Source organism: Charadrius vociferus, unplaced genomic scaffold, assembly GCF_000708025.1.
Source record: "Charadrius vociferus isolate BGI_N301 unplaced genomic scaffold, ASM70802v2 scaffold103, whole genome shotgun sequence".
Lineage (NCBI taxonomy): Eukaryota > Metazoa > Chordata > Aves > Charadriiformes > Charadriidae > Charadrius > Charadrius vociferus.
Genome location: NW_009648061.1, coordinates 4,494,089 through 4,505,591, shown reverse-complemented (window position 1 = coordinate 4,505,591; position 11,503 = coordinate 4,494,089). Strand labels below are relative to the sequence as shown.

The 11,503-nt window shown below is 41.1% G+C and overlaps 1 protein-coding gene across 1 annotated transcript in view; it reads right to left on the bottom strand.

The window, feature by feature from the left end:
* The window catches only part of SEMA5A (sema domain, seven thrombospondin repeats (type 1 and type 1-like), transmembrane domain (TM) and short cytoplasmic domain, (semaphorin) 5A), a 239,068-nt gene that overhangs the window by 74,864 nt on the left and 152,701 nt on the right, over window positions 1-11,503 (bottom strand). The window contains exons 12-13 of the mRNA XM_009883755.1: window positions 10,666-10,847; window positions 8,387-8,530 (exon numbers count right to left, since the gene is read on the bottom strand). Coding sequence (XP_009882057.1) covers window positions 8,387-8,530; window positions 10,666-10,847 — 326 coding nt within the window. The remainder of the gene's footprint in view (window positions 1-8,386; window positions 8,531-10,665; window positions 10,848-11,503) is intronic.

Genomic DNA, 11,503 nt, shown 5'->3' with positions numbered 1-11,503 from the left:
ATAAGGTTTCTCTCTGCCCAACTCTCCAGCCTGTCCAGGTCATGCTGTAAAGTGGCACAGTCTTCTGGCATGTCAGCCACTCCTCCCAGTTTTGTGTCATCAGTAAACTTGCTGATGGTACACTCTATCCCTTCATCCAGGTCATTGATGAATATATTGAACAGGACTGGACCCAGTACTGACCCCTGAGGGACACCACTTGTTACTGACCTCCAACTAGACTCTGCACCACCAACCACAACACCCTGAGCTCTATCTGTTAGCCAGTTCTCAATCCACCCCACTGTCCATTCATCTAACCCACACTTCCTAAGCTTGCCTGCAAGGATGATGTGGGAGACAATGTCAAAAGCCTTGCCAAAGTCAAGATAGACAACTTCCACTGCCCTCCCCCTCATCCAGCCATCCAGTCACTTCATCACAGAATGCTATCAGATTAGTCAGACATGACTTCCCCTTGGTGAATCCATGTTGACTACTTCTGATAACCTTTTTTTCTTCCAGGTGCTTTGAGATGACACCCAGCACAAGCTGTTCCATCATCTTTCCAGGGATGGAGGTGAGGCTGACCGGCCTGTAGTTTCCCGGGTCATCCTTCTTGCCCTTTTTGAAGACTGGAGTGACATTGGCTATCCTCCAGTCCTCAGGCACCTCACCTGTCCTCCAGGACCTTTCAAAGATGATGGAGAGCGGCCCAGCAATGTTGTTTGTGTACGTTATATACAATAGTAAGTGTATCACACGTTCTGGAGCCTATGATTCAGATTTTGCTTCCACCTATGAGCAACTCCATCAAAATTTAAAAGGTTAGGAGTGGGGTAAATAGAGTAGTGTCATTTAGTTTTTTGTTTCTGTATAGTTAAGGAAACTATTAACAGTTTGTATTGACCTCATCTGCTGTTTACCAGTAAACAGAGAAAAGAAACCCCAAACCTTCAATATTTATGAATCTGCTATCTCAGAATTCTTCAGTGCGTGATTTGAGAACATGTTTTTCAAGGGTAGCTTATACATAAAACTATCCTTTTTTCCTCCTGCATGTTCAATATTTGCAATTCATAGTTCACATTATGCTATCACTAAAGATGCAGAGGAATGTTCTGTGCCTGGATATTCTTCCCCCAGAACTCCAACAGCTGCACACATTCTTTTTCACATGCAGTCATTTATGTGAATGTTTGTGATATTTTGTCTCTGTGATCATTTATTGAGAACATGTACCCAATGAAACATAGATGCAACATCACCATTTACTTAGTCAAATGAGTACATTTTTGTGCAATTTCATTAGTTCTTAATGGAGACGTGCTAAGGTAATTTGGGACACATACATAGGATAAAACAAGTCTGCCATGAAGTTGGCAACTACTGTCATACAGCCATGCAAAAAGTAAAATTAAGGGTGGGACTCGCCTTAAAATATAGGCATGTACAGTGTAGCTGTCTATAAATGAAGTAGTCACCTAAACTTGAGCTACAGTTCATGGAAAGAAAAAGCTCTTTTTAAAGCATGATTTATGTCACCCTAAAGCAAATGTCTAATGTAGGTCATACAAATACAGCCCTCAATATACTGATTTCTTTCCCTTGACTATAAAGGCTGCACGGGAGACAGACATCTAAGCTCGCGTTACAGCCAATGGAAATTTTGTCAATCCAAGCTATGGAGGTTAGAATGCCTTATTTTACACAACTTAGGAATATAGAGTAGAAGGAGACAAACCACTTTGTTCTCCACTGCCTGTATTGACTAAATTTCTACAGACCTTAGTGGACTTACACATCAGCACTCACATTCACGGACACTTGAAGTTAGGTGTGACAAATCTCACTTAGATGAGACTCATGACACTATACAGTGCCTCTTTTAGTGTCACTGTGCCCTATCATCTGCTCGCTCACTTAAGCGGAAGACAGAAAAGAAACTGAACAACCGACTCAGTAAGCACTTCAAAGGCTGGCAAATTCTGTTAACAATCACTATTTAAAGATGCAGTTGAAACTACAAGATGAAACTGAAAAAAGCCCTAAAATGACTATGCAAGCCACTTCAATTCAGGAAAAAACTTTTTCAAAAAGTCAACAGAAGTTAGTGTCAATTTTTCCCTTTTTTTTTCAGGAAAAGAAAAGAAAAAACCAACAACAAAGCATACAAGTAGAATCTTATTTTCATTTCAGCCAGCCAGCCTCTGAAAACATCAGGTATGTTTTCACAGCTAGAGACATCCCTGCAATTGATCTTTGAGAGCTCTGCTACAGCACACGGCTTTGAGCCAAGTTTCATTATATCTCTTCTTGGCCGCATTTCAAGTCAGTCAGTAACCCTTTTTCCCTTTTGCTCTTTCTTCCCCTCCTAATTTTGTTCTCAGGACCCACAGGGCTAACATTTTACAGTAATTCAACAAAACATGCAATGCAAGAAACTTGAATCTGTGAAACCACTGCCCTCTCCCCTAATCTAACTGCAATGAGGTCAGAAGGGAGAACAGCCTAGTGAAATGTGGGGTTTGTACAGTGACCCTTCCTGTTTCCCCTTGCTGTAAATCCAAGTTCAAATGCCCTAATAAAGGAATTGTCATACTGGGGGAAGGGATAACATCCTCTGTCCAGTTGTGTCCACAACCACTAGTTCCTACTATCATTTTTTAATTTTTATCCCAGGCAGTTCCAATACAACTGGAATTACTATTCTTGTTCCTACGAAGATCTCATCCTTTAGTAAAACCTCAATTTATTTCAGTGTTGCCATGCAGCACAGAGTACCAGAGGCTAACTATGTGACAGTTACAGATGTGTCTTTTTTATTTCACAGAGAGATGCTATTTAAATTAAACACATTGTTCTTAATTTTGAACTATATTATACTAGCACGTATTTAAGAAAAACAAACTAACCTTCATCAGTGTCTGCTCATTCCTATGCAATATACTGTTATGTGGTGCATACTCGTGATTACCAGCTGGTGACTTACTGGGAAGCACAGATTGCACCGAAGTTGATGGGAATGCTGGATTCCTTTAATTGAAGGCAGACACATGACGCACACACATGCCTTACTGGACTGGGATCACTGCATTGACAGAAATCCCCACCCAGGAGAGTGCGGAAGGTGTCAAGGACCAAGGCGTGTGCTCCCACGGCCTTCTGTGGGAGAAGAGGAGGGAGCAGAGAAAGCGAGGAGCATGGGAACACACACTTTGGGCAGGCCGGGCAGCCAGGGGAGCACAAGGAATCCCAAAGCCTCACGGTGTTTGATCTGCTCTGCTGAAGGGGACTGGGCTTGTTCGCGCTGCTTGAAACAAGCAGTGCTACACAGAGCAGGCACTTGACTCTCAGCAGTCCCTCCTTCTCATGGAAACAAGCCCAAAAGGTCTGAATATCTGCTGAGGACTGAGTACAAAAAAAAGTGACAATATGTACTCCTTCTAATCTTTTCATACACCCCAAAATTTACAGGGCTTTCAAACGTTTACTCCTCATCTGCAGCCAATTTCATTTCTACTTCTGATTTGCCATGCTGCTTTTCTTTCTTTTTTTCCTATGTAATAAAAGATTACATTCACTAAAAGCAAGGGATTCTCATTCTAATGTTTCTCATTTCTGCACACATAGGAGGGAGACCGGTGAAATTAATAAGCCAGTATCTACAGTATCTTTCACAGAAAGGAGAGGATAAACATTTTGACTAAGTGAAAAAGTCAAGACAGGATATTGTAGACTCCATAAACTAAAACCTAGTGAGTTTTCCAGCAGCTTCGGTGCATATTTCTCATACAGGAGGAACCAAAAATTTTTAAGCCTCTAAGGAATTAATCAGGATGTCTTCCATCTGGAGTCTTGCCTACAAAATTATTTTATTTGATTAGCAAATGTTTTTAAAATACTATTTTTACTCCATTTCCATACTCTGCCTGAACACACATCAGCTGCACTTTTGACCTATTTCTACAAGGCGAATTGGCTTTGTAATATGAGTCTTTGCTGCTATCTCTCAAGTGTTTTCCATCCCCCCACACCCCTTTAGCAGCAGAACACGCAACAGCTTAATTTATCTGCAACACTCGAAATTGGTAAATATTGCCATTGATTTCAAGGGAATGACCAGCAAGCAGAGAGCTGCCTGACACATTAGCCATGATAGGATCATGGCTTTCCTGAAGTAAAACAAACATAGCCTAGACAAACATTTAGCTCTTAACGCATGAACAAATACTCTCAAACTGAATATGCCTTCACATCTGCAGGTGAATTCACCTCAGCTATATGCTGCCTTTTCTGTGTTTGCTTTCTATGGAGTTATGCGCTGGACTTCTACTGAAATGGCTGTTTGTTGAAAAACTGTTTCAAAGTTTGGCATAATGTTGGCTGTGGAAACCAAATCCCATATTTACACCCCTGAACATGTGAAGGTGAATATGCACTTTTATAAAAGACAAATGCACACAGTGTGTAAACCAACTAATTCTAAGTTTGACTAAGACTACATATATTAATTTTACGTATGAGCTGGGCCATTAAGAATGTAAAATGTTAGGCTATTTATAAATATTGATTATTTTAAAGAAGAAAATCTGAGAAGCTGATTATTGGTACTCCAGACACAAACCCTAGGTAGAAGTTTCTTAGGCGTTCCTGCATTTGGAATATTTGCTCAGCCTGCCTAAATATACTGAGCCCAATTCTCAAAGGAACTGTTCCCATTTGGTGCGGGTATACCTCCAATGGCACCTTTCGTGGTTTGGCCTCAGCCAGCAACAAAGAACCACGCAGCCGCTTGCGCAGCTCCCACAGTCGTGGAAAAAGAAATCGTCAGGGCAAAACTCGTGGGTTAAAATAATGCAATTTAACAGAACAGCAAAAGGAAAAGATGAAAATGCGATTACAGTACCGCCGCGCAGCGCACTGACCGGGCCTGCACCACCGCAGCCCACCCCCGAGTGGCGACTGCTCTCCTCGCCCCGGCAGCGCCTCTGATAGCCCGGGCATGGGGCACCTGGGAGGGAATACCCGCCCCCTGCCGGCTCCGGGGGGAGATTACCCCCATCCCTGCCGCAACCAGGACAGCACCTGAGTGAAGCAGTGTATTAGGACTACTGCAAATACTGGTACTCCATTACTCTCACAGCTCAAAACCCTCTACAAGCTGTCAGAGCCCTGAAGATACTCATAAAGCGCTAATGGCCCCAGCCAGCCTCACCTGGGTCCTCTACCCACACCCACGGGCCCAGGAGCTCTACTGAAGATCTGCCAGAGACCTCCAACCCTTGCCTGAGCTGTGTGGTTGGAGTAGTGCTGGACCTGGGAGTCCTGGTGGACAACAGGATGACCATGAGCCAGCAATGTGCCCTGGTGGCCAAGACGGCAAATGGCATCCTGGGGTGCATCAAGAAGAGTGTGGCCAGCAGGTCAAGGGAGGTTATCCTCCCCCTCTACTCTGCCCTGGTGAGGCCGCATCTGGAGTACTGTGTCCAGTTCTGGGCTCCCTGGTTCAAGAAGGACAGGGAACTGCTGGAAAGGGTCCAGAAAAGGGCTACGAAGATGATTAGGGGACTGGAACATCTTTCTTAGGAGGAAAGGCTTAGGGACTTGGGTCTCCTTAGTCTACAGAAAAGAAGATTGAGGAGGTATCTTATCAATACTTATAAATACTTAAAGGGAGGGTGCCAGAGGGATGGGAAGGTGCCCAGTGATAAGACAAGAGGTAATGGACACAAACTTGAACATAGGAAGTTCCATCTAAACATGAGGAGGAACTTCTTTACTTTGAGGGTGACAAAGCACTGGAACAGGCTGCCCAGAGAGGTTGTGGAGTCCCCAACTCTGGAGACATTCAAAACCCACCTGGATGCCGTCCTGTGCAACCTGCTGTAGGTGACCCTGCTCTGGAAGGGGGGTTGGACTAGATGATCTCCAGAGGTCCCTTCCAACCCTGACCATTCTGTGATTCTGTGACCTCGTCCCCGGGCCACCATGGAGCCCCTTGGTCTAGACCTCAACACATGGACTGGCTTCTGGCCTTGGCCCTATTGCTAATGACCTGCCCAGTGACCACTAAACCTGATCCTAACCTTAGCCTGTGAGTTGGCTTCCCATCTGGACCTCAGAACTACCTCATCACCATGATATCGCCTATTATCTGGACTCTTGGCTGGATCTGGCCACAATCTCCAGGCTTGCCCCACTCCCCTGCTGGGGGTGGTGGGATGGGCCTTGGCTGGCGAGTTTCCCAGGACTCTCTGCTTTTTACAGATCTGAAAAGATTTATCCAAGTACTTGGCCTGACACTGACAAAAATCCTGGCAAATAACTGAGGCCTCATTTCTCTAGCTGCTTTACAAATTACGTGACAACTTCCTAAGAAACCACACCTTCTCATAATAAATCTTAAAAGTACTTTACAAAAAAAAAAAACAAACAAACAAACAAACAAACCAAAAACTTCAAAACTATCAGCACACATCATGGATAAAACAAAACAAACAAAATCAGGGTAGAGGCAGGAAGGTCAGCTGTGAGCAAGCTAATGAGTGCAGGGCCGGTTAGAGTAGAGGGTGTTTCAAGGAGACAGGAAACAGTAACAGACAAAAAGGCATCCTGCAGTAAACTCACAGGCATGTACATCCCAGATTGCTGCTGAACTGGACAAAGAGGGAAAGGACAAGTAACCAGCAGGCTACAAAAGCAAAAGCCTGCTGTTCCATATTACATACCAAAATTCAATCCTTCTAGGCTGTTATTGTTTCAACCCATTGTGAGTATCACTTTCCATTTTATAACTGTTTTTTTTAGTGCACCCATTGTCTTAACACTGGAAATTTTCTCCTACAATTATGGAAGTATTTCTCTTATTTTTCTGTATTTCTCTGAAACTCCTTCTTGAACTTTTATTCCATGTTAAACTTAAGACAAACATGGACTATTAACATTCATAGTCCATCACCAGACAGTCTGTCCAAACTAAACTCTTCTCTTCTACGTTCAGTCTTATTGTGTCCTGCCCTGGACTGACCTCTCAGTTCAAGAAAATCAATAACTGTTACTCACGCTGGGACAGAGCTATGTAACGGCAGATATAATCTACAGTTGGTGGTGATGGGTTTTTGGTTGGGCAACCTATTTTCAGAAAGCAATTTACAAAATAACAAAATGCTCTCCTCTGCAATGAAATGGTAAATATTCATGGCTCTGAAACAGCAAGGAGTGTTCACATGTTCTGTGATACTGATCCTTTACATTTAGAGTTAGAAAGACCAGGTCCTTGATGATCTGTTAGTACATAAATGAGTGATGCAGCTTTCCTTCAATGGAATCTTTTCATCTGAAGAAATACCAGAGTTGATGTTTAATTAAATCCCTCAATGAAACTCTTAATAATGGTTACTGAATCTTGTTTTCATCCAACAGCAATACGGGATACTAAATCTTCCATACAGAAACACTGAAGTAAGCTGCAAGTGTATACTGAGAGGAAACGTAACCGCATACATCTCTTGGAACAGATAACTACAGTACTCTAAATTCTTACACCAACACCAGTCTTCTGCTGTCTAGCTTTTTGGCGTGCCTCAGGAAACAACATAACGCATCTAAGAGTTGCAGTTTATATGAATATATTTTAGCCTGATTTAAAGAAATATTTAACTCCTGTTAAAATTCCTAACACACAAATTACAAATTAGAGACATTAGGGTGCATGCAAAATGGAATCAGAGCCCTGAATTTTACATTACAGAACTAGGAACAAAATACCCAGCCTGGTGCCAAAGCAGTAGATGGTGAATCAAAAAAAAAATCAAAATCTGAGCTGACTGTATCTGCTCAGTGGTTAATACATATACAAACAATTTTTAAAAAAAACCTGAAACCTTACTAAAATATATTTAAGTTCAAGGTGTATTATATTTATTGAATACAAAACAAAGCCCTTGAAACTTCCTGTCATGTTATATAGATGCTTAATTCATTTAAGACAGAAAAAATGAACTCACAGTATCAGTAACATAGTGCTGTGACCTTACTATATTTTGCTCTGAATTCCAGATCTTGAGGCTGGGCGAGTTACGATTCAAACACACTGCAATCAATTTTCAAGGAGGATCAATTTTCAGGGTCTCAAGGGACAGCACCACATTGCTTCAGCACAATTCTCCGGCACTGCCAGGAGCTCTCAGCTGGCTTGGGAGGGATGCAGCTAAGTGAAAGATGAAAGAACCGCTCCAGACCCACAGCCTTGATAATGGGAATACTGCTGTCATGCAGCAGCGGAGTTAAAGAGAGAGTGAAAGGAAAGGGAAGAGAAAAACAAGGCAGGTAAAGGAGAAAATGTCCTGTGGAATACAGCTCAGCAGAAGAAATTAAAACAGACAGTAGAGAAAAGACAGCTCACCTCTCTTCACGATTCTGTCCTACACAGACGCGTCCTCCATGTCGAGGGGTTGGATTGCTGCAGGAACGCTGACGAACTTGAAAGCCTATTCCACAAGTGGTACTACAAGGTGACCAAGAAGTCCATGGTGTCCAGCCTCCATTTCTGGTAGAATAAAAAGCTCAGGCTCTGTCATCTGTTATACATAGCGAACGGCTGATTAGGTGTGACTGTCAGCAGAATCTGGCCCATTAAAATTTCTGTAGAAGTCATGAATACTGCATCGTGTTCCATTTCTTAAAGAATATTGAACTAAAATAAAGGTGCTCTGATCCTTCCATATTTCATGCTTTGTAATCAGCAACTGCTAAAATGACCCTATTACACAAGAAGTTAAATACAAAGATATGAAGCTATTTAGCTGCTTTCGGTCACTTTATTCTGGGCAAACTTCATCTGCAAACTCCTGTACCAAAGTTCTGAAGAGAACTTTTAATTACATATTATTCTAATTATTATTTGTGGGTCCTTTTTTCGGGGAGATTAAAATGTCAAGTTTTGCTACCTCTTCTGAAAGGGAAGTGATTAAAGCAAAAAGAGTAATAAGTAAGCATCAAAATGCATTAGTACACAATTTCAACATGATACTCTGATAAGGTGCCAATACCTTATTTGTAATGGACCAAAAAAGCTAAGGGAATTCACATGCTGTACCCTGCATGTGTGAAATTTTGGAAAGGACACTCCTGTCCCTTGCCAATATACCCTAGGAAAAAATATACTAGACCAAACATCATAAAAGGAATTTCATACCCTGTCCTAAGCAAAAAATTATGCACTTCAAGCAGTTCTCAAAACCTTTTGATGGCTAGCTTGCAGTTTCTGTATTGGTAGAAGACAAACAGAAATCAAGAAAAATAAAACTAAACTATAATGAGTTCTTGAGGTTTCATCATAAAAGCAGAAGTTAAAATAGTGCCTTGATTTTGAAATCACTTTTTTAACAACAAAAACTAATTAAATCCAGTTATAAAAATGACATAAGATTATTCAAGTAATTTATCACAAATATTACCAATTTAAATTTCACTCCTCTTAATGTCTTATTATTATAAGGGATATAAGAGTTGAAAATACAGAAAAAAAGCTTTTGAAAAAAATAATCAGCTATTACTGGTAACACCGACAAAAAAATAAGATGTCTCTTCATGCAATGTCTGACCCAAGTGGTAAAATGAACAAAATATCTGGATATCCATGAATTCTGGGAATCAATTACTAATATAGCAGTATTAACAGAAGTAAGATGTCAAAAAAGGGGTGTAATACTGCCAATGGTAGTACGTGAATCAAGTCCCAAATCATGTTCCATATTCCCTTCTAAACCTGACAGCCAATAAGCGTTGTTTGATTGTTCAGTAGCTCAGGGCATGCTTATCTTTTCTATCACTGTCCTGATGTTATATACTATATTGTTATGTTTTTAATAATTTCCCTAAAATTGACTATTTCCACTTACAGAGTTCACAGTTATCTTGTGCAGAAGGATAATCAGTTTTATTCACTACCATGATGTGCTTCTGATGTTTAAAAAAAAAAAAAAAAGCAGAGACAAAAAGCAGAAAGAATCACTGACAATAAGCAGAATGCACCAGTATATAAATGTCATCTTGCAACTATAAGTATGTATAATGTCTTAAACATGAACTCCTAATGCAGTTCAGCATATGCAGTGTTCTGAAACTCTTCAAAATGATCTGCTCTCACTGTTTTTTCTGGGAGCGGTTATGTGCCTGAGGAAGACAAAAGAGTGGCTACAGTGTGGCATACAGTCTGGCAGTAGATCTAGATGTCACGATACAACCAAAAGATATAATGAAAACATTTTTCCCAAGGCAGAATGGGGGAATACAATGGTGACATGAGACCTCCAAAAAAGTAAAGAGTTCTGACTTCCAGAATTTTTTTTTTATGACTACAGAACTGAGAAAAAGTATCGTACTTTGGATATTACCTAACACTGGCTTTTTTCTTTCTGAGCTTTTGTTAAAATTAGCTGAGGTCAATATTATTTGGTACACAGCATTTGAAATCACTATTCGCCATCTGGCTCATTCTCTCTCCCACAAAGTCTGAGATACTTTCTAATGTCTCATTTATTGTGGACATTGATATGAGCTGTTTCATGCACAGAACTGGATCAGTGGATTGCAGATGAGATTTCAAAGGGTAGGTTTTATTTTGATTAAGTTAAAAACTTCTAAACCATAAATGATAGAGCCTGAAATTGTTTTGTGTACCTGGAACAGTTGGCAATCTCCATGGTTGGTCCTTCACACAGCCAACCTCCACACTGAGGAGCAGGACTGTCACACACACGTGTCCTGCAGAGGCAGGAGCCAACACTGGCACCGTCAGTGTGAGTGCAAGGTTTCCACTGCGACCATGTTCCAAAATGCCCATCCACTGTCAGATTCCTCACCTAGGAACAAACACAACAGAAAGGATTACCTGACGCCTGACAGTTCCTTCATACAACCTCTTAATTCTGCAGTACATGGAGGTACAGCCTTCAGCCACCAACAGTAAAAGCCTCCACTGGAGAGGTATACCTTCCAGACAGCAAGTTCCCCTTATAATTTCTGTAGCTGCATAATTCCCACCACCTCCAACCGATCTGGGCCACTAGATGCCACCGCTATAGCAATAACAACGATCACAACTAACCTTTACCTTTTGTAACTATGCTCACCTACAGTGATTAAACGGAAAGTATCGTTTCACCTTCTCATTTATCTTCTGATGACAGTATTCCCTATTTCCTAAAATCTACCTGTGATTAGGAACCTGGATGCTGACTGTAAAACAGTATGTGCAAGAATGCTTGTGGAAACCCAAATCTAGAACAAAAGGAAGATAATAATCCAGGATAACAAAACTGGATGAATCAACCTCAAATCTCCATGATGAGTGTCTTTTTTTGACAACAGTTTTTTGAAGCACATGTCATATAGCACCATTTCATAAAAGTGAAATGTGGTTTTAAATATGACTCTCTCTTAACATTAGATGAATTATATGTATAAATCCTAAAAACATCTTAAAAAAGCAGCAGCTAACCCTGCATGATGAGACAGT